The 24,450-nt window shown below is 46.9% G+C and overlaps 1 protein-coding gene across 2 annotated transcripts; it reads right to left on the bottom strand.

Annotated features, from left to right (window-relative positions):
• Nucleotides 1-200: 200 nt before the first annotated feature.
• LOC125531296 (uncharacterized) lies at nucleotides 201-4,782 on the bottom strand. 2 transcript variants are annotated; one of them, XM_048695710.2, is made up of 5 exons: nucleotides 4,341-4,782; nucleotides 2,976-3,087; nucleotides 2,495-2,655; nucleotides 1,178-2,177; nucleotides 201-704 (listed from the first exon to the last, which is right to left on the bottom strand). In XM_048695710.2, exons 1-5 carry the CDS (start codon nucleotides 4,648-4,650, stop codon nucleotides 695-697), a joined length of 1,593 nt encoding a protein of 530 aa, XP_048551667.2. In that variant the 5' UTR covers nucleotides 4,651-4,782; the 3' UTR covers nucleotides 201-694. The 2 variants fall into 2 exon arrangements, with proteins under 2 accessions (XP_048551667.2, XP_048551672.2); XM_048695715.2 differs by having other exon boundaries at nucleotides 202-704; nucleotides 2,976-3,084.
• Nucleotides 4,783-24,450: the final 19,668 nt, after the last annotated feature.

Raw genomic sequence — 24,450 nt, 5'->3', positions numbered from 1 at the left:
CAACATATGAAATTCACACTTGGATGGAAGGATTTTTTTTTCTACACCGACTACAGTAAAATTGGTAATATACATATAGTGTTTTATTTTTATTTGTAGTAATACCGGTGATATGATTTTCCCTTCTTTTTATGCTTTTAGGTATTTGTATGAATTATCAGAACATGGAGCAGCAAAAGGGAGGAGAGAGAGCAGCAAAACGGAAGGAGAGAGTGGACAAAGATGTAGTGGAATGAGGTAGAATAAGTGTGCATTCTACAAGCTTATCACGCCATGCTATTAGTCACATAGTCTAATTAGGAAACGAGATACAATAAAATATTTCAGGGATTGCAAGGTGCTTTAGGACTGAAACGTTAATGGCCGGCGCTGATCATTTTCAAATTTAGTCTTTATGATCAAATTTAGTCTGGCTGGGGGCACAGCACAAGAAACCCCAAAGTCATTGCTACAGGATATCCGTATGAGGGAAGAGTTCAAATTTAGTCTGGCTGGGGGCGCAGCACAAGAAACCCCAAAGTCATTGCTACAGGATATCCGTATGAGGGAGGAGTTCAAATTTATTCTGGCTGGGGGCACAGCACAACAAACCCCAAAGTCGTTGCTACAGGATATCCGTATGAGCGAGGAGTCGCTGAAGAATGGTGAGCCACTCTTTCGCTGCTGGTGTCAATGATGTCCAATTTTTGAGTTATCAATTCTGTCTGCAAAAACAAAGAAATTCAGATGAGTAGTTGCAGACAATTTGGAAGAAGAGATCAATAGGGCATGTATAGCAACCTATGAACTTGATTAGCACAACTAAAGACAGGTTCCACCGAAGAAGGGAGAACCTGATGAGCACAATTGTGAGCTACGTACATCATTTTATATTCCTAGATATGTGAAACATAGCAGTAGAGATATGACTGTGCGTAGGCTCTCATTTATCTTATGTCTTTTGAGACTGAACAGTTTTCTTACTCATACTCAAGGCAACAATAGAAGGAAGTTGCAGCAATTTAGAAAATCACAGCAATTGTCCTGTTTAAATTAACTATCTCCAAATTAAATGTAGGTTCCTTGAATACAATACGAAATTGAATTGAATGTAAGAAAGACACTAGATGAATTATTCATGGCCAGTTGCTCTAGTGTAGAAAAAACAAAACAAACTATCTCAGGCCACTGGGCTTACCTTGGAAACCTAATCCTATCACAAGCCGGAGAGTACTTGACCATACCCAGCTCGCGGTCAATATCCACCAGCGTTTTTATGCCAATAGCTATTAGTTTCCAGCCTCCATTGACCTTGCCGACCATGTCTTTCCCGATACATTTATGCACGGACATGAGCTTCCATTTGAATATGAGTCTAACAGCATCCTTGACAAGCCTGGTTCTGGTCGTCCATCTGTGTTTCATTATATCCCCGATACGGTTGATTCTTGGACCCTCACAGACCATTACTGTGAGGTCACGCATGGCCTGCCTTGTTAATTCCTTATCACGATGGCTATGCCCGTACTCCGCAAGAACCCTTGCTGCCTTGAGTGCCACATCCTGGCCAATCTCTATTTCCAGAGCTGCATTAATATCCCCTTCTGGAGTATCAGTGAGGCCACGGTAGTCGCTGGCGAACCCCAAGTCCTCGCAGCCTTCCACATCGAACGGGAAAACCTTGTCTCCTTTGGCGTCTGAGGTGCAGCAGGCGAGTCCGTATCCATTTATGAAGCCCATATTGTACCCCTTGTCCCCTCTGACCAATAAGCTAGCAAATACCTGTGTATCTGGCAGTGGCAACCCCACAGTGATCCACCTGAGCGGCTTTGCAACTTCTGGAGGAGTAATATAGTGCCCCCCTGTAATTGGCTCCGTATTATCTCCCATCTGCTCTTCATACTGGATGAGAAACAGCGCACCGCCAGCTTCATCACTCATGTGGAAGTCCACGGCTACATTCACTAAACCTTCTATCTGCGTGGGTGCTGCTCCAGGCTGGGGATTGTTTCCTGCTCCTCCTCCTTGTACAGGGGGATTGGGATCGGGATCCTCGTAGTCGTCATCGTCGCCGTCATCCACGCAGCCTACGTGCGTCATGGAGGAGAGAATGAGGACAAGCACAAGAACCGTGCGTTCTTTCTGGCTGAGAGATGTACGGGTCACAATGCCCCAGCACCCACACGCGATTATGGCAGCTGCACACAACACAAAATAACAAACACAAATGAGTCTCGTAACTCTTTTCCTAAAATAAAAAAGGGGATGATTCATATATAGGGGGCAGAAAAAAAATGAGATTGATTAATCTTTCCTAGAATCTATAGAAGATATGCGTGCGTGTGTCCGGTCCTAATTAGCTTGTGATAGACTTGTACAGTACTATCTGATCCTAGTCCTAGCTAGTGTCGGCAGTAGTACTCCTAGTGATCAGAGACTCTGATTAATAAATTAGCAAAGAGACTCTGATTAATTAAAATTAGCTACTGTAAGTGAAATAATTAATGTATTCTACCTGCTGCAAAGGCAGTCAACACAGCTTCATATATCATCCCAGCTGATCCTGTCATCACGCCATACGCAGAACCCTGCTTGTCCCTAGCTGTCAGGACTTGCTTGCTGCCATGAAGAAGGGACAAGTACTGCGAGGCTTTTCCTTTGCGGATAGGCTGCTCACTGTAATTGTAATTGGATCAGAAAACATAATGTTATAGTATATTCTACACATCCAAGACGCGGTGCAAGATATTGATCTGAAATCAAGCGACACTTCAGTCATGATGCATCACAATAATGCGCAGAGCAACTACGTACATAAGTTCCCTGAGTAGTAAAACAAGCGCATATATAATAGATGAAGAACAAAAAACTACAGGTTAACAACATCTACTTCCAGTACATTTGATCAGCAAGGTCATTCAAAGATAAAAGGCAAAACCTTAGGCTTTGTACCAGATCTGCATATGTAATATATATATATAGTAATGGCCGGGTACCTTAAGGTAGTGGGCTTCCCGGCGAGCACTAGTGTGTCATCAAAGGTCTCTTTGCAGCTGCAGATAGTCCTTTTTCCCGGCACAAGCCTTGATTTATCACCTGGTTTACCTTCTTACCGGAGAGATCACAAAAAAGAAATTACAAGGTAAATAAATTTATTATGCATAATTTCTTATCACTCTTTTATATTATGGTTGATTAGTTTCCCATATTCAAATTTTGCCAAATACAGTAAAGCAAAATATGATTCATGCTTTCTTTCATAATTAAGCAAACCGCTCAATAAGTTTATACGGAAAAGTAGAGATGACTGACTGCATCTACATATTTAAGATTTGGGAACGGCTACACTTGAGTCGATTGTTTTCTTAATTTGGGTCAGCAGACTGTTTCGGCCGTTGGATGCAGATCAAATGGTCGGCATGCCTTCTTCGTCCTCGAGCTTCTTCTTCCCGGAACCGCTCCCCACCGCCGATCTTCCGCGGCCCCCCGCCATCCCTGTAGGCCCACCCGGCCGTATTTGAGGTTTTCTCCCACGAATTGCACCACCCCGCCTTCCTGCAGTCCTGCTCTCCTTCCGCCTCTGCCCGTCGTCGACCACGAAGCTAGAGGGCACGGGGAACAGAGCCGCCCGAGCTTGAGGCCCTGCCCTGCGCCGGGAGATAGTCGTTGACCCGTACTGGCCGGGCCGCGCGCCTCTAAGGTAAGGTGGAAGCACGGGTGCCCCTTTTCCACTTCCGCCGCCTCTAAGGTGCAAGTTCTGAACACTTTTTCACAAGATGAAGCTCTTGATCTTACAGTAAATGTGCAAGTTAGGACTAAACTTTTACAGTTCAAGCAAGATACTCCTGCTGTAAATTATTAATTCCAGGAGTTAATTAGTGGAGTAAAGTCATCTAATCTGAAATATTTTTAACCTGGAATATTTTTGGACCAAATCCTCACAAGATGTTTAAGTTACTGGATCTGAATTCTTGATCTACACTTTCCCACAACTGAATCTGGTTAACTGAAGAATAACATCTGCTGACCATTCAATGCACCTAGCAGAGGACCCCCCAAATTTTCTGATTTGTGAATGAATATTTCACACTTTCCCAGAACCGGAGAATTCTGATTTGGGTACCCTTGCCCAGAACTAAAGAATTCTTCAGTTAACCAGAGGACCAAAATTTCTGATCTGTGAATGTTTTGAATCACATGACTTGGGAATAACATCTGCTCCATTTAAGATGGCTACAAAAACAATTATTTTGAAATGGAGGGAGTAGATTTTTCTATAATCAGTCAATTTCATTGCAAATTTCTGCTGTCATATTATTTTAACACAAGTGAAGGAACCAATTTTTCGAACTAGTACGTACCATTTGAGGTGACGGCACCGACGGTGTTCTTGGCTTTCTCGTGTGCGAAGTCGACCAAAGCTCCCATGGCCAGCGCCCGCTTGACCGGCTTGGCGTCGGCAGCCAGGTCGTAGGCGAGGCCGCCGATGAGGCCGAGGTAACTGCTGCTCTTGTCGGTGAAGCTGGCGAGGGAGATGTCGTGTTTTGGCATGACCACGGAGGCCTTGTCGTCGGCGACGCCGTGTCCATGTAGCCCGACGACTGCTCCGTGCCAGCTGTTGCTGGCGACGAGAGCAAGTAAGAGGAGGAGCTCTGCCATGAACCTGCCCATCTCTTCTCTTACTATGAACAATGCACAATGCTACACCCCATCTCTTCTCTTACTATGAAGAATGCACGCATTACTACATGGTCATGCCATTGTTGCGCCAACGCATGAAAGGACTGTGAATGGAAGAAGAAGAGTGTGAGGCCTCGCACAAAAACTTTTTGATTTTCATCTGGACCACTGGCTTTTTTTCCGGCTGTGATGCGCTGCTGGTTCAGGAAAAAGACCGGCCTCCACTTTTTTACATTTTTCAATATGTTCGTGAAAAATTAAAAAATAGTTATTAGATTTCATAAATAAATTTTAAAAAGGTTCATCGATTTAAAAAAAAGTTAACAAATCTGAGAAAAGCTCATCAATTTTGAAAAAGTTCATTGGATTTGAAAAAAAATCATCGTATTGAAAGAAGTTCATCGGATTTGAAAAAAAATCATAGAATTGAAAAAGTTTCATCAGATTTCAAAAAAGTTTGTCATTTTTAAAAAAAATTCACCAAAAATGTTAAAAAGGTTCATTGATTTGGAAAAAGTTAACCGAATTTTTTAAAAAAGTCATTGAAATTGAAAATTTCATCTAATTAAAAAAGGAGGTGGAGGAGGAGGAGGATGAACAGTTGGAGGAGGAGGAGGGGGGTGAGCCGGGGAAGGAGGATGTGGGGGACGCTGGCGACGGGGATCTCCGGGCGGAACAACAGGCCATCCTCGATTCCCTCCTGTCGGAGTCGGATGTGGATGCAAGACGCCATCGCCGGCAGAAGATGGAGGCGCAAGAAGCCACGGAACAGGCGGAGTGCTTGGCCTACATGAATGAGATGGAGCAAGAGGAGGATGAGCCGGAGCCCTCATGCCCGCCTGTCCAGCCGGCGCCCGGCTCTGTCGTCGTGCACATCTCCGACGACGAAGAATAGCTAGGGTAGTACTTAGATGTAGCACGCAGAATTTATTTTACATGCTTTGTATGAATCTAGGGGATGGAATTTGAGAGAAACGGATGCAGATTGACTAATTTAAGGAATGCCCGGTCAGTGCCGTGGAACCGTCCAAACGCGTCCGGCGTCTGTGGGCGTTTGAGGGGTGGGATTTGTCCAGATGCTCTAAGGGCGCCAGAATCATGAGGATGTCCGAGTTTGACGTCGTAATAAAGAAGGCGAGTACTAGGGATCAGCCTCGCGTGCCATACGATCCGGTCCAGCCAGCCGTCAGTTCTTTCCGTCGCTTGGGGTGTTCTGGACCACACTAAAACCGTTTTCTCTCACATGTCCCTTTCACGCACACGTACACATACGCGATGGTGTGTGTGTGTGAAGGTAGTTGCACATTGGGGGTTGTTTTCTACAAGAAGCAAAGCCAGCAAAGCAAATATCACGCTACTTGGCTTCATGACGTGTTTGTCTGCCCAACGGCGTGAGTGCTACACAGCAGCTCCGGCATCACTGAGGAGCGTCGCATCGCAACACTGATAACACCAACGAGCGTGACACCGCTGCGCCGGCATCCATAGATGAGCGATGCATCACAGCACCGATAGTCACCGACGAGCGTCACATCGTAGCGCCGACAACACCAACAAGCGCGACATCACAAACATGCCACATTAATTACAGCACCGGCGAACATTGCATCGTAGCGCCGACAACATCAACGAGCGCCGTATCGCAGCGCCAGCGTCCATTGATGAGTGCCACATTGCAGCACCGGCATCACCGACGATCGTCACATCGCAACGCGGACAACACCAACGAGCATGACATCACAGCGCCGGCGTCCACCGACGAGCGCTGCATCGCAGCATCGACAGTCACCGACGCAGCGCATCACATTGTCGACAACATCAACAAGCGCGATATCACCGACGAGCGTCGCCTTATAGCACCGCCGAGCATTGCATCGTAGCGCCGACAACACCAACGAGCGCGGCATCACAGTGCCGGAGTCCACTAATGAGTACCACATCGTAGTACCGGCATCACCGATGAGCGTGACATCACAACGCCGACAACACCAACTAGCATGGCGTCGCAGTGCCGAGGTCCACCAACAAGTGTCGCGTCGCAATGCCGATATCACCGAGGAGCGTCGCATCACAACACCGACAACACCAATGAGTGAGGCATCGCAACGTCAGCATCCATCGACGAGTGCTGCTTCGCAGCGCCGAGGTCCACCAACAAGTGTCGCGTCGCAATGCCGATATCACCGAGGAGCGTCGCATCGCAACGCCGACAACACCAATGAGCGAGGCATCGCAGCGTCAGCATCCATCGACGAGTGCCGCATCGCAGCGCCGAGGTCCACCAACAAGTGTCACGTCGTAATGCCGATATCACCGAGGAGCGTCGCATTGCAACGCCGACAACACCAATGAGCAAGGCATCGCAACGTCAGCATCCATCGACGAGTGCCGCATCACAACGCCGACATTACCGTCGAGTGTTGCATCGCAACACATGGTGCGGAGCTTGGGCAACGGTGCTTGGAATGCGTCTGTGCCTCTATGGGGCATGGTGGAGAGAGCAATAGGAGGCGAGAGGTGCAGGACGACAGAGGATCAAGCTCGGTGGACAAATGAGTGGCTCTCATGACGCATTGGAGATGAGCAAACAAGGTTTGTGACATCTCATGTCGTCGTTTTCGGCAACGATGGCTGAACCTCTGCAACGTTTGCGCGTTAAGGCTTGCAACAATAATGATGGGTGCTGTTCAAAAAAAAAAACAATGATGATGGGTATCCGCCCCTTACAACTTCGTGCATCGCGGCTAAGTATATCCCATAAATCCCCCACCCGCTCCTTCCCCTCTCAACACCCACACCGAGCTAGCAGTACGGCGGTGCCCTTGCAATACGAACATGTAGCGGCGCAGTCGGTGGATATGAAATGCTTTCAAAAAAGAAATATATATATACAAATGACTGCTTGTAGCAGCGTAGTCTTTCTTTCTTAAGTTAATGGCAGTGGTACTATTTCTATTGCAATAACAGTTAGCTAGCTACTCCCTCCGTTCTAAAATAGATGACTTAGTTTTGTAGTAACTTTAGTACAAAGTTAGGCTGGATAGCAACAATGCGCTGCACAAATTCACCGACACGACAAATATGCACACTACACAGCCCCCTCCACTTGTGATGAACTTTGAGGACAGCTTCAACCAACAAGTAAGCAGCGTAATAACACAAACAACATGCACAAATGACACAAAATTTAACGTGGAAAAACCTCCTTAACTTGAGTAAAACCACAGCTGTGGACCGACCGGTCCACGCAACTTCACTATGAGAATGATGAGTATAAAGTCTTCTCTAAAATCTCTAGAGAGATTTACAACACTCTCCATGTTGCCAACCGGCAACAGCAACAACAGCCACAAGAGGCACGATTTCAGCAAAGCAGAGTTTACACATCTTCTGTACCCTTCAGTGTTTTGCAAACTGCTCTTAAACCGTTGAACCAGACAGCACCAAATTTGGCAGACAAGTAGACACATGAGTTCTTGACATCCCCTCCAAACTTCAGCTCAATCGGACATCATTTGCCTACCCAAACTGTTCGTCTCCCAAAACTACTCTGTTCTGAAACTGCAGCAGTCAGAGCTAACAAAACCACTCTCAAATCTGATGCTCCACTGACCCAATCCTCAAACCAGCTAACCAGATCGAAGTACTCAAAGTAAGGAACAAGCTCACCAAGTTTGGGGTCATTCCAAACACGTTTGAGCCTCCAACACTACAAAAAAAAGACACATCCGTGACATTTTCGGCCGAACGAATTTTTTTCTGTCATACATATGACACTCGATAATTGTGACAAAACCCGGTATCATCATAGATGTGGTGGGCTCCTACTTCTACTACAAAAAATCATGAAGAAAATGGGCTTTTCGTCCTGGGCGGGCCGGAGACGCAGCTGCATGATATTCTTTGGGCCGTCCATGACGGAAAAAACCGTGGTAGAAGCGAGGGGGAGGAAAATTTCGGGGAGTCGCCGGTTACGGTGGGAGGTCGGGGGCCGAGCGATGCGCGTTTCTCTTGTACACGTACGCGCGTGTGTGCGAGGCGTTGGCTCTAACTGAACCCGAGCGAGGCGTTGGGCTCTAACTGAACCCGAGCGATTGCACTGCAGGCTACGCATTACTGAACCCGAGCGATCGATCGATGGCTGTTAACTGAACCCGATCGAGCGATTCCTTCGCTACTGCTGCTAACTGAAGCCGATCGATTGGATGAACAATGAGCGTTGCGGGGGGGGGGGGGGGGTGGATGAACAGTGAGCGATGGCGTTGCCTCTGGATGAACAGGACCCCATGGTGTGGAGGGCTGGATGAACAGTAGACGATGAAGGGGTGGCCGTGGAGGGGTGGTTGAACAGGACCTCATGGTGTGGAGGGTTGGATAAACAATAGACGGTGGAGGGGTGGTTGAACAGTAGCCGGTGGAGTAGCGCGCGGTGGAGGCTGGATGAACAGGAGCCCGTGGAGGCTGGAGGAGGTCGACGGTAGCCCGTGGAGGCTGGAGGAGGTCGACGGTGGAGATGAACAGTATCCCGTGGAGTTCCGTTTTGCGGTACGCCACACCCCTCCCGATGAACAGGACCCCCGTTTCGACCGTAGCGCTCCAACACAAGTCCGTTTCGTCCGTTTTGCGGTACGCCACACCCTTCCCGATCAACAGGACCCCTGTTTCGACCGTAGGAGGTCCGTTTCGTCCATTTTGCGGTACGCCACACCCCTCCCGATCAACAGGACCCCCGTTTCGACCGTAGGAGGTCCGTTTCCTCCGTTTTGCGGTACGCCACACCCCTTCCGATCAACAGGACCCCGTTCCAAACATAGGAGGCCCGTTTCCTCTGTTGTGCGGTACGCCAGGCCTCGTTTCCATCGCCTGTTCCGTCCAAGCCCTCCCGATGAACACGACCACGCATTCCGTTCCGACCCAGCCGGTTGGCTCCCATGCGTTTCGTTGCCTCCCGATGAATAGGACGCATTCTGTTGCCTCCCCATGAACACAACGCATTCCGTTGCCTCCCCATGAACACGACGACGACGCTGTTTCTCCGTTCCGACCCAGCCATGTACACGAGCCCCGGCCGTACGTATGCGCGAGTAGGCGTTCGAGACCCCGCCCGTATGTATGTACGTGGCCGTATTTTCTTTCTTGCACCCTGGCGGCTGTACGTACGTGTACATGCTACGTGAGCGCCTCTACTACGACACGTACGCGCCTCTACTACGACACGTGTGTGCCTCTACATCGACCAGTATATATGTACGTACACGTTCGCAACCAGAATGACAACGTTACGTACGCTTCGACCAGGTGGGTCCCGACTGTCAGGCACTTCTTTGCGTGCGAAGATGTAGCTGGTGGGTCCCAGCAGTCAGGGGGCGAATCGGTTTTTTTTGCCCGGACGCACTTCCTTACGTGCGAAGATGTAGTTGATGGGTCCCAGCAGTCAGGGGGCGAATCGTTTTTTTGGACGCACTTCCTTGCGTGCGAAGATGTAGCTGGTGGGTCCCAGCAGACAGGGGGAAACATTTTTTTCGCGAAATACGGTGGCCCATCCGGTGGGTCCCCGCTGTCAGGTGGAGGAATAATTATTTTGCGCGTAATAAGGAGGCACTTCCTTGCTGCAGCCGTGGACCCAACTGTCAGCCTCTCCACGTACAGTCCACGTCCGATGGAAGCCATTCCTTGACCACGTTGACCACGCCGCGCCGAGAGCACCAGGGCGGTGGACGACGGCGAGGCCTAGGAAGGGGACAACGCGGAGCCGGGGAAGACGCGGCAGTGGATGCCCACGCGCAGAGGAGTATGAGGGTTCACTCGTTCGGCTGCGGTGTGAGGCTGCCGTTGCCGTAGAATAACAGGGGTTGTGGGTGCGTAGAGGGATGGCCTGGCCAGTGGTGTGAGTAGTAGGGGGCGGTGAGGCCTCCGCGGCATCATAGCCGGCCACGGGCGACAGGAGCAGGCGGCACGACCGGCACTGCTTTGGGCGGGTAGAGCAAGAAGACCAGAGGTTGAAGAAGCACTACGGCCGTTGGAAGGACATCGTACGGTCACTGGAGCTAGAATCGTTCATATATTGACTAAAGTTGACAAAGGTGTTGGAAATATGCCCTAGAGGCAATAATAAATTAGTTATTATTATATTTCCTTGTTCATTATAATCGTTTATTATCCATGCTATAATTGTATTGATAGGAAACTCAGATACATGTGTGGATACATAGACAACACCATGTCCCTAGTAAGCCTCTAGTTGACTAGCTCGTTGATCAATAGATGGTTACGGTTTCCTGACCATGGACATTGGATGTCGTTGATAACGGGATCACATCATTAGGAGAATCATGTGATGGACAAGACCCAATCCTAAGCATAGCACTAGATCGTGTAGTTCATATGCTATAGCTTTTCTAATGTCAAGTATCATTTCCTTAGACCATGAGATTGTGCAACTCCCGGATACCGTAGGAATGCTTTGGGTGTATCAAACGTCACAACGTAACTGGGTGGCTATAAAGGTGCATTACAGGTATCTCCGAAAGTGTCTGTTGGGTTGGCACGAATCGAGACTGGGATTTGTCACTCCGTGTAAACGGAGAGGTATCTCTGGGCCCACTCGGTAGGACATCATCATATGCGCAATGTGACCAAGGAGTTGATCACGGGATGATGTGTTACGGAACGAGTAAAGAGACTTGCCGGTAACGAGATTGAACAAGGTATTGGATACCGACGATCGAATCTCGGGCAAGTAACATACCGATAGACAAAGGGAATTGTATACGGGATTGATTAAGTCCTTGACATCGTGGTTCATCCGATGAGATCATCGTGGAACATGTGGGAGCCATCATGGGTATCCAGATCCCGCTGTTGGTTATTGACCGAAGAACGTCTCGGTCATGTCTGCATGTCTCCCGAACCCGTAGGGTCTACACACTTAAGGTTCGGTGACGCTAGGGTTATGAAGATATGTGTATGCAGTAAACCGAATGTTATTCGGAGTCCCGGATGAGATCCCGGACGTCACGAGGAGTTCTGGAATGGTCCGGAGGTAAAGAATTATATATAGGAAGTGCTGTTTCGGCCATCGGGACAAGTTTCGGGGTTATCGGTATTGTACCGGGACCACCGGAAGGGTCCCGGGGGTCCACCGGGTGGGGCCACCTGCCCCGGGGGGGCCACATGGGCTGTAGGGGGTGTGCCTTGGCCTATATGGTCCAAGGGCACCAGCCCCAAGAGGCCCATGCGCCAAGAGATGGGAAAAAGAGGAGAGTCCAAAAAGGGGAAGGCACCTCCGAGGTGCCTTGGGGAGGATGGACTCCTCCCCACCCTTGGCCGCACCCTTCCTTGGAGGAAGGGGCAAGGGCTGCGCCTCCCCCTCTCCCTTGGCCCTATATATAGTGGGGAAAAAGGAGGAGCAAACCAATCTAAGCCCCTGGCGCCTCCCTCTCTCCCCGTTACGTCTCTCTCTCGTAGTATAGGCGAAGCCCTGCTACTGTGACGCCCTGCATCCACCACCACGCCGTCGTGCTGCTGAATCTTGATCAACCTCTCCCTCTCTCCTTGCTGGATCAAGGCATGGGAGACGTCATCGGGCTGTACGTGTGTTGAACGCGGAGGTGCCGTGCGTTCGGCACTTGATCATCGGTGATTTGAATCATGACGAGTACGACTCCATCAACCCCGTTCACTTGAACGCTTCCGCTTAGCGATCTACAAAGGTATGTAGATGCACTCTTCTTCCCCTCATTGCTGGTCTCTCCATAGATAGATCTTGGTGACACGTAAGAAAATTTTTAATTTCTGCTACGTTCCCCAACAGTGGCATCATGAGCTAGGTCTATTGCGTAGATTCTATGCACGAGTAGAACACAAAGTAGTTGTGGGCGTTGATTTTGTTCAATATGCTTGTTGTTACTAGTCTTATCTTGATTCGGCGGCATCGTGGGATGAAGCGGCCTGGACCAACCTTACACGTACTCTTACGTGAGACCGGTTCCACCGACAAACATGCACTAGATGCATAAGGTGGCTGGTAGGTGTCTGTCTCTCCTACTTTAGTCGGATCGGATTCGATGAACAGGGTCCTTATGAAGGGTAAATAGCAATTGGCATATCACGTTGTGGTCTTTGCGTAGGTAAGAAACATTCTTGCTAGAAACCCATAGCAGCCACGTAAAACATGCAAACAACAATTAGAGGACGTCTAACTTGTTTTTGCAGGGTATGCTATGTGATTTGATATGGCCAAAAGGATGTGATGAATGATATATGTAATGTATGAGATTGATCATGTTCTTGTAATAGATGATCATGGAGCCCCAAGATGGAGATCAAAGGAGCTACATGATATTGGCCATATCATGTCACTATTTGATTACATATGATGTTTATCATGTTATGCATCTTGTTTACTTAGTACGACGGTAGTAAATAAGATGATCCCTCATTAAAATTTCAAGAAGTGTTCTCCCCTAACTGTGCACCGTTGCTACAGTTCGTCGCTTCGAAGCATCACGTGTTAATCGGGTGTGATAGATCCTTTCGTTCACATACAACGGGTGTAAGAAGTTTTACACATGCAAAAACACTTAGGGTTAACTTGACGAGCCTAGCATGTGAAGACATGGCCTCGGAACACAGAGACCGAAAGGTCGAGCATGAGTCGTATAGAAGATACGATCAACATGAAGATGTTCACCGACGTTGACTAGTCCGTCTCACGTGTTAATCGGACACGGCCTAGTTCACTCGGGTCATGTAATCACTTAGATGACTAGAGGGATGTCTATCTAAGTGGGAGTTCATAAGATGAACTTAATTATCCTGAACATAGTCAAAAAGGATTTTGCAAATTATGTCGTATCTCACGCTTTAGTTCTACTTTTTAGATATGTTCCTAGAGAAAAATTAGTTGAAAGTTGATAGTAGCAATTATGCGGACTAGGTCCGTAAACTGAGGATTGTCCTCATTGCTTCATAGAAGGCTTATGTCCTTAATGCACCGCTCAGTGTGCTGAACCTCGAACGTTGTCTGTGGATGTTGCGAACATCTGACATACACGTTTTGATAACTACGTGATAGTTCAGTTAAACGGTTTAGAGTTGAGGCACCAAAGACGTTTTGAAACGTCACGAAACATATGAGATGTTTTGAGGGCTGAAATTGGAATTTCAGGCTCGTGCCCACGTCAAGAGGTATAAGACCTCCGACGATTTTCTTAGCCTGCGAACTAAGGGAGAAAAGCTCAATTGTTGATCTTGTGCTCAGATTGTCTGAGTACAACAATCACTTGAATCAAGTGGGAGTTAATCTTCCAGATGAGATAGTGATGTTTCTCCGAAGTCATTACCACCAAGCTGCTTGAGCTTCGTGATGAACTATGATATATCAGGGACATATATGATGATCCTTGAGATATTCGCGATGTTAGACACCACAAAAGTAGAAATCAAGAAGGAGCATCAATTGTTGATGGTTTGTGAAACCTCTAGTTTCAAGAAGGGCAAGGGCAAGAAGGGATACTTCGTGAAACGGCAATTCAGCTGCTGCTCTAGAGAAGAAACCCAAGGTTGAACCCAAACCCGAGACTAAGTGCTTCTGTGATAAAGGGAACAGCCACTGGAGCAGAATTACCCTAGATACTTGGTAGATTAGAAGGCTGGCAAGGTCGATAGAAGTATATTGGATATACATTATGTTAATGTGTCCTTTTACTAGTACTCCTAGTAGCACCAGGGTATTAGATACCGGTTCGGTTACTAAGTGTTAGTAACTCGAAATAAAAGCTACGGAATAAATGGAGACTAGCTAAAGGTGAGCTGACGATATGTGTTGGAAATATTTCCAATGTTGATATGATCAAGCATCGCACGCTCCCTCTACCATCGAGATTGGTGTTTGCGTTGAGCATAGACATGATTGGATTATGTCTATCGCAATACGGTTATTCATTTAAGGAGAATAATGGTTACTCTGTTTATTTGAATAATACCCTCAACGGTCTTACGCCTAAAATGAATGGTTTATTGAATCTCGATCGTAGTGATACACATGTTCATGCCAAAAGATAGTAATGATAGTACCACCTACTTGTGGCACTGCCACGTAAGTCATATCGGTATAAAACGCATAAAGAAGCTCCATGTTGATGGATCTTTGGGCTCACTCATTTTTGAAAAGTTTGGGACATGCGAACCATGTCTATTGGTATATATGCATGAAGAAACTCCATGCAAATGGACCGTTTTGTACTCACTTGATTTTGAATCACTTGAGACATGCAAATCATACCACATGGGCAAGATGACTGAAAGCCTCGTTTTCAGTAAAATGGAACTAGAAAGCAACTTGCTGGAAGTAATACATTTTGATGTGTGCAGTCCAATGAGTGCTGAGGCATGTAGTGGATATCGTTATGTTCTTCACAGATGATTTGAGTAGATGTTGAGAATATTTGCTTGATGAATCACGAGTCTGAATTATTGAAAGGTTCAAGTAATTTCAGTGTGAAGTTGAAAGATCGTCGTGACAAGAGGATAAAATATCTATGATATGATCATAGAGATGAATATCTGAATTACGAGTTTGGCAGAGAATTAAGACATTGTGGAAATTGTTTCACAACTGATACAGCCTGGAACACCATAGTGTGATGGTGTGTCCGAACATCATAACTGCACCCTATTAGATGTGATGCATACCATGATGTCTCTTATCGAATTACCACAATAGTTCATGGGTTAAGCATTAGAGACAACCACATTCACTTTAAATAGGGCACCACGTAATTCCGATGATATGACACCGTATGAACTATGGTTTAGAGAAACCTAAGCTGTCATTTCTTAAAAGTTTGGGGCTGCGACGCTTATGTGAAAAAGTTTCAGGCTGATAAGCTCGAACCCAAAGCGGATAAATGCATCTTCATAGGACACCCAAAACAGTTGGGTATACCTCCTGTCTCAGATCCGAAAGCAATAAGGGATTGTTTCTAGAATCGGGTCCTTTCTCGAGGATAAGTTTCTCTCGAAAGAATTGAGTGGGAGGATGGTGGAGACTTGATGAGGTTATTGAACCGACACTTCAACTAGTGTATAGCAGGGCAAAAGAGTTGTTCCTGTGGCACCTACACCAATTGAAGTGGAAGCTTGTGATAGTGATCATGAAACTTCAGATCAAGTCACTCCCAAAACTCGTAGGATGACAAGGATGCATACTACTTCAGAGTGGTACGTAATCCTGTCTTGGAAGTCATGTTGCTAGACAACAATGAACCTATGAGCTATGGAGAAGTGATGGTGGGCCCGAATTCCGGTAAATGGCTCGAGGCCATAAAATCCGAGAGAGGATCCATGTATGAAAACAAAGTGTAGACTTTGGCAGAACAGCTCGATGGTCGTAAGGCTGTTGAGTGTAGATGGATTTTAAAAGGAAGACGGACAATGATGGTAAAATGTCACCATTAAGAAAGCTCGACTTGTCATTAAGATGTTTTCCGACAAGTTCAAAAGGTTGACTACGATGAGACTTTCTCAGTTGTAGCGATGCTAAGAGTCTGTTGGAATTATATTAGCGATTACTGCATTATTTATGAAATCTTGCAGATAGGATGTCAAAACATTGTTTCTTCAACGATTTTCTTGAGGAAAGGTTGTATGTGATACAACCGGAAGGTTTTGTCAATCCTGAAAAGATGCTAATAAGTATGCAAATCTCCAGCAATCCTTCTAAGGACTGGAGTAAGCATCTCGGAGTTGGAATGTATGCTTTGATGAGATGATCAAAGATTTTGGGTGTATACAAAGTTTATGAGAAACTGGTATTTCCAAAGAAGTGAGTGGGAGCACTATAGAATTTCTGATGAGTATATGTTGTTGACACATTGTTGATCAGAAATGATGTAGAATTTCTGGAAAGCATATAGGGTTATTTGAAAAGTGTTTTTCAATGGAAAGCCTGGATTAAGCTACTTGAGCATTGAGCATCAAGATCTATAAGGATAGATCAAAACGCTTAATGGTACTTTCAAATGAGCACATACCTTGACATGATCTTGAAGGTGTTCAAGATGGATCAGTCAAAGAAGGAGTTCTTGCCTGAGTTGTAAGGTATGAAGTTAAGACTTAAAGCTCGACCATGGCAGAATAGAGAGAAAGGACGAAGGTCGTCCCCTATGCTTAAGACATAGGCTCTACAGTATGCTATGCTGTGTACCGCACCTAAAGTGTGCCTTGCCATGAGTCAGTCAAGGGGTACAAGAGTGATCCAAGAATGGATCACAATACAGCGGTCAAATTATCCTTAGTAACTAGTGGACTAAGGAATTTTCTCAATTATGGAGGTGGTAAAAGAGTTCGTCGTAAAGGGTTACGTCGATGCAAGCTTAACACCTATCCGGATAGCTCTGAGTAGAGATACCGGATGCATATAATGGAGCAACAATTTAGAATAGCTCCAAACAGAACAGTTATTTGGATTAGCTCCAAATGGAACGTGGTAGCTACATCTAGGAGATGACATAGAGATTTGTAAAGCACACACGGATCTGAAAGGTTCGGACCCGTTGACTAAAACCTCTCTCACAAGCAACATGATCAAACCTAAAACTCATTGAGTGTTAATCACATAGTGATGTGAACTAGACTATTGACTCTAGTAAACTCTTGGGTGTTAGTCACATGGCGATGTGACCTGTGAGTGTTAATCACATGGTGATGTGAACTAGATTATTGACTCTAGTGCAAGTGGGAGACTGTTGGAAATATGCCCTAGAGGCAATAATAAATTAGTTATTATTATATTTCCTTGTTCATGATAATCGTTTATTATCCATGCTATAATTGTATTGATAGGAAACTCAGATACATGTGTGGATACATAGACAACACCATGTCCCTAGTAAGCCTCTAGTTGACTAGCTCGTTGATCAATAGATGGTTACGGTTTCCTGACCATGGACATTGGATGTCGTTGATAACGGGATCACATCATTAGGAGAATCATGTGATGGACAAGACCCAATCCTAAGCATAGCACTAGATCGTGTAGTTCATATGCTATAGCTTTTCTAATGTCAAGTATCATTTCCTTAGACCATGAGATTGTGCAACTCCCGGATACCGTAGGAATGCTTTGGGTGTATCAAACATCACAACGTAACTGGGTGGCTATAAAGGTGCATTACAGGTATCTCCGAAAGTGTCTGTTGGGTTGGCACGAATCGAGACTGGGATTTGTCACTCCGTGTAAACGGAGAGGTATCTCTGGGCCCACTCGGTAGGACATCATCATATGCGCAATGTGACCAAGGAGTTGATCACGGGATGATGTGTTACGGAACGAGTAAAGAGACTTGCCGGTAACGAGATTGAACAAGGTATTGGATACCGACGATCGAATCTCGGGCAAGTAACATACCGATAGACAAAGGGAATTGTATACGGGATTGATTAAGTCCTTGACATCGTGGTTCATCCGATGAGATCATCGTGGAACATGTGGGAGCCATCATGGGTATCCAGATCCCGCTGTTGGTTATTGACCGAAGAACGTCTCGGTCATGTCTGCATGTCTCCCGAACCCGTAGGGTCTACACACTTAAGGTTCGGTGACGCTAGGGTTATGAAGATATGTGTATGCAGTAAACCGAATGTTATTCGGAGTCCCGGATGAGATCCCGGACGTCACGAGGAGTTCTGGAATGGTCCGGAGGTAAAGAATTATATATAGGAAGTGCTGTTTCGGCCATCGGGACAAGTTTCGGGGTTATCGGTATTGTACCGGGACCACCGGAAGGGTCCCGGGGGTCCACCGGGTGGGGCCACCTGCCCCGGGGGGGCCACATGGGCTGTAGGGGGTGTGCCTTGGCCTATATGGTCCAAGGGCACCAGCCCCAAGAGGCCCATGCGCCAAGAGATGGGAAAAAGAGGAGAGTCCAAAAAGGGGAAGGCACCTCCGAGGTGCCTTGGGGAGGATGGACTCCTCCCCACCCTTGGCCGCACCCTTCCTTGGAGGAAGGGGCAAGGGCTGCGCCTCCCCCTCTCCCTTGGCCCTATATATAGTGGGGAAAAAGGAGGAGCAAACCAATCTAAGCCCCTGGCGCCTCCCTCTCTCCCCGTTACGTCTCTCTCTCGTAGTATAGGCGAAGCCCTGCTACTGTGACGCCCTGCATCCACCACCACGCCGTCGTGCTGCTGAATCTTCATCAACCTCTCCCTCTCTCCTTGCTGGATCAAGGCATGGGAGACGTCATCGGGCTGTACGTGTGTTGAACGCGGAGGTGCCGTGCGTTCGGCACTTGATCATCGGTGATTTGAATCATGACGAGTACGACTCCATCAACCCCGTTCACTTGAACGCTTCCGCTTAGCGATCTACAAAGGTATGTAGATGCACTCTTCTTCCCCTCGTTGCTGGTCTCTCCATAGATAGATCTTGGTGACACGTAAGAAAATTTTGAATTTCTGCTACGTTCCCCAACAAAAGGCCTCTGTCCCAGTCAACTTAGTAGGCCCACAAGTCAGCCTCCCACCAAGGTGGGTCCCAGCTAGCAGGGGGTATTCATTTTTTTGTGCGTAATAAGGAGGCACTTCCGGTGGGCCCGAGCTGACAGCGGGGGGAACGTTTTTTCGTGAAATACGGTGGCCCGTCCTGTGGGTCCCAGCAGTCAGGGGGAAATGTTTTTTCGCGAAATACTGGTGGCCCGTCCGGTGGGTCCCTGCTGTCAGGTGGAGGAATACTTATTTTCCGCGTAATAAGGAGGCACTTCCTAGCGGCTGCCGTGGACCCAGCTGTCAGCCTCTCCACGTACAATACTCTTCCAATGGAAGTCAGTCGTTGACCACATTGACCATGCCGCGCCGAGAGCACGACAGCGGTGGACGATGGCGAGGCCTAGGAAGGGGACGACGCGGAGCCGGGGAAGACGCGGCAGTGGAATCCCGCGTGGAGAGGAGTACGAGGGTTCACCGGTTCGGCTGCGGTGTGAGGCTGCCGTCGCCGCAGAATAACAGGGGGTGTGGGTGAGTAGAGGGATGCCCTGGCCAGCGGTGGGAGTAGTAGGGGGCGCTGAGGCCGGCGCGGCAGCATAGCCAGCCACGGGAGGCGGGAGCAGGCGGTCCCGCCAGCGCTGCTTTGGCGGCTGGAGTAAGAACATCAGAGATTGAAGAAACACGACGGCCGTTGGATTGACATCCAACGGTTACGTCTGCTAGAATCATTTGTTGACATATATAATAACTAAAAAAATCTTGCATACGCGTCAACTAAACAGGCCCACAAGTCAGACCACTCCCTCTTTTTTTTAATAATTTATATATAGCTCATGGCAACTTCTTATGCAATTTATTGCAGTCGTTTTTTTGGTTGGCCAGGGCCAATTTCGTATATTCTGTGGGTTCCAAACTATTTTTAATACCAAAATGTCGAGCCAGATCTAAAGTACTTTGAATATATATTTAAATTAGGTTAATGCCCAGTGAAATAGGAATCTGAAAATGTGAAAAAAATCAGAAATTATAAAGTAATTGCCAATTTGTCATCTGTTTTTATATTTACAACCCATTTCATATTACTTTCAAGATTTGCAGGCGTCTTGAAAGAGTTGCAGCCCATCAGGGTGTAGAAAAATAAGTAGGTCTGGATTGGGTATTCTTCAGAAAAAATAATCTGGGCTCATTTTCACAAACAAAAAATAGCTGGGCTGGTCACATGGTGAACATAAAATATAAGCCTGGACTACACGGGCCACAACCCAGTTCAAACCCTGCTCCGTCCCAACAATACCAAACAAAAAAAATACTGCTCGAGTAGCTACGTCCCAGGTGTCAGCCGATCTTGTGCTGTTCTCTTGTCTATTGACTATATACGCTCACAATGTCGTGGGTCCCAGATGTCAGGAAAACACTAGGAGGAAGCATTTTATTTTTCCATATGCTGACGTGGTGGGCCCTTACTGTCATCCTTTCCACGTACTTCTGCCGATTCCTGTTGTTTGTTGACCATGTTGACAACGTGAGAGGGCGGCGCCACAGCGAGCGCACCAAAGCGCGCGGAGGACGTCGGCGTTAACGATTTAGGAGACGGTGGGGCGGCGATGCGTGCGCTGAGGCGCAGCCAGCCGTGGGAGGCGGAAGCAGGCGGCCCCGCCGGCGCTGGTTTGGTTTTGGCGGCTGGAGGAAGACAGGACTGAAGAAACACGACAGACTGTAAAAGCAGCAGGAGTACTTAACAACCTTAATTGAAACCAGCAGGGGCACTTAACAACCAAAGCTCAAAGCAGTATGGGTACTTAATACAGGTTCAACCGTACAAAGCACGCCTCGAACAGTGCTACTTTGCCTACAGTTAACCAAGGGTGAGGCCGCCAAGCCCCAGGACAAGGCCCAGGCGCCACCCCGCACATCCACAACCTTCTGAAAGTGGCTTCATCTCGCAACATGGTCAATAAACAGGATATTCGCTTTAGAGCCATGGAAAAGCATGAACATAATCTTCTGTCCTATTCTCCAAGATGAACGGGCCTTCATTATTTGAGACAACCCATGAATAAGTATCTTTTCACATCCAAGGGGAATTGAGTAGGTCGACATAAACATCATGTTGTGACCAAGCGCAAGTCTAACTCAACCATGGTCAGGCATCTGTATAGGAATAATAGAACTCGGCAATTCCTGTTTCAAGAAGATCACAACTGTAAAACTGTGTATAAGCAATAGTTTATGAACAACATATATAACATAAAACAACTCGTACCATAAGTTTCTCGACACGGTTGGACCTGTTCAATGAGTGTAGCAGTGGCACACATATCTCACATGGCCTTCCACCATTGAAACGCCCCACAAGGACCTCAAGACGATCAATAAAGTGTAAGAACTTGTGGATGTCGATCCAGTCCACTTCAGTGCCATTAGTAACAGCCGAGTTATTATAGAGTAACAAACGAGCAGACTGCTTAACTCTGAAAAAACCTACACGTGCCACCAATTATAAGAAAATATTAGTTAGAAGTAGCATCTTCGTGAGAGATTCGTTGCTACTTCTAAAGTTAAATTGTGATTACTTAGACAGAATAGATGGATTAAGAAGTAATCGAGGCAACAAGCAAGAACCAGATACAAAACTAACATGGATGAACAATTGGAACGACGTCGGGGTGGAAGATCGCAGTTAAGATGAGACCAGGTTCTGCTATTTCCATCAACATTCGTGCGCCAACTTTCAGTCCGTAACACTTGATAAAGTTTATCCAAGTTCGGCCATAAAAAACAGCGATCTTCTTGGTTCATGAACCCAACTCGGAAGTAATATCCATGGCTTGTCCTCACTGTGACCATTAAACTAGTGTATTCAGTTATGGCAAGGCCGAGCATCTTGAGTACATGTATTCTGGCAGAGCAACACTGCAGGAAAAATAATATGAGAACACAACATGTTCAAAAAAACCCCACCCTCCCGAATAGAAAAGAGGATTCTAGGAACATACTGTGCGCATTTCAAAATGCTGTGTTAGGATGAGAAGGAACAAGTGTGGCGTCTCGCCGAGGGCGCAGAAATCTGTAGCGTACTTGCACTTTGGGCACTACAACTGAAACACACTAGATTCAGTACGAAGAAAAATGCATCAACGGCGGCGGCTGCCATCCTAGGATTACGTGCGACCAAGGGACTTGGATTTATCGGGGATGGATGAAGAATTCGTACCTGGTTCTCCATGAGAAAACCCTATGCAATCGCCGAGCGGGGGTTTTCTCTGAACAAGCAGACGAGGGAGAAGGGGATTCAGGCCCAGTGAAATATTGCCGCTTCGTCCGTCCAGCTTACTGCTAAAGCTGGAAAGGGGGGGGGTTGTGATTTAATGGCTCATTGGGCATTATTGCGGCGCTACGACCAGGGTGTGTCTACCGTGAAGTTGTGCACTCTAATTTGTGCATATGGCACGTGGACTCCGTTGCCGGTTACCCCACATATCAGCGAAAGGAAGTAGAAAGACAGGAGTAACTAGTTACACATAAATATATTTTTTGACAAAGAGATACTCCCTCTGTAAAGAAATATACAAATCTTTTATATCACAGGCTCACCTTGCCGAGAAATATACTCCCTCTGCAATGCACGGGCATTATGGGGGTTCAGCTTTTTTTATGGGGGTTCAGCTAAGAATATAATACTCAGATAGGCTCATGGTTCTGGACTTTGGGCCGCAGGCCGACCCTGCATGTTTGGGGGCCCATGTGTTCTACCTCAGCGCTTTTCATATTGCAAGAGATCAGTACGGCGCTGGTTTTAGATGCTGTCGCAAGGCGAATACACAAAATTGAATAAAGCACGACAGCTGTTGGAATGAAATCGAACGACAGTTCCTAACCAGCAATCAGAGTTGCAATTCTATCAATGATATACCATGTGATAAATAATACTGTCGTACTACTTATACACACATGACACTTGTTTCACCATGCCAGATTATTACATCAAAATCTCTCGGAGGATAGATCAGTTCGGCAGTTGCGTGCTGCTACTGAAGAATTTCAAAGTTGATTTGGACCAACTCTCCTTGCCGAGAAAGTTCGATTTTGACATCATCCCCTATCGCAATATATGATTTAGATTTGAACCTTGACCATCCTTTAGCATCAATCATCATGCGACCATCCTTTGTACTTACGGTATATTGAGCAGGTTCATTCACACCAAGGCTGCGCATGGTAAGAGAAACTTGGCCGCGGTCGCCCGAATTGTTGAACGACTCCCTCGTTGCTCTAGGAAGTCTCTGTTTGCAAACAAGAAGACATACCCAAACAGTTAGATCAACACAGTGAATCATGTGAAACAACATGGAAAGAAAAAAGAACGAAGCACTTGGGCGGCCAATGCTTACCAAGAAGGTGGACATGCCAGTTTTTGTAAGGACTTTGGTATATGAAGTGCGAACTGCAGCCCAGTCTGTTGCCGGTGCAACTGCACGGGCTGGACCAGATGAAAGTGCAAATGTTGGTACAGGTGCCGAAGCCGCTGCTGCTGCCGGAGATGGCGCTCCTTGTAGAGCTGGTGCCGGTGTCGAAGCAGGTGCCGGTGTCGATGCCCGATCCTCCGGTAGATCAGACTGATCCGCTGACATGGTCGGTGCCCAATCCTCAGCTGGATCAGACTGAGCTACTGCCGCTGTCAGTGCTAGAGCAACTGCCGGTGCTCGATCTGTGCGAGACAACGGCGATCGTGTCTGGTCTGCTATGATCAGCTTTCTAACTTGACTAGGATCCGTGACCGTGATCCAGTTTTTTTTCATTTCTTTTAAACGCGAGAAGGACTAATTGTGGCGTTTTTGTTAAACCAAACTGTAGTTCATCATAGGGATTCAGCTTGTACTCAGACAACAGAATGATCCAATTTTTTCTAGTAATATAAGTGATGGACCGTGCCTTCGTTACTGACACGACATAAGAAGTGAAACATGCAAAAATAGCCATCGTAGAGCAAACCAAACGGTTTATTCTGTGATGAATGTCACATGGCAAAACCTGCATCGTAAAATTGCAGGAAAAGAAAGAAAACATGACATTAAATCAATAAGATTTGGACAGTAAATCAATAAGATTTACTTGATGTGACACGAGTGAATCCTTACCAGGAAATCACTATGTTGAAGTACTAAACAGAAGATTGATCGTCCAACTACGCGTGGCATGCAGGGGCCCCGCCTAATCCCACAAGCAGGATAGTCCAAAGGTCGTGACAAATCGTATGGACCGAACATCCATGGGACTGGAAATCCTGGTGGGTGCGATAAACCCTGC

The sequence above is a fragment of the Triticum urartu genome, chromosome 1A, assembly GCF_056163025.1.
Source record: "Triticum urartu cultivar PI428250 chromosome 1A, HENAU_Tu73, whole genome shotgun sequence".
In the NCBI taxonomy this organism is placed as follows: Eukaryota; Viridiplantae; Streptophyta; class Magnoliopsida; order Poales; family Poaceae; genus Triticum; species Triticum urartu.
The sequence above is the reverse complement of the archived record's forward strand: the minus strand, read 5'-3'. Positions and strand labels throughout refer to the sequence as shown.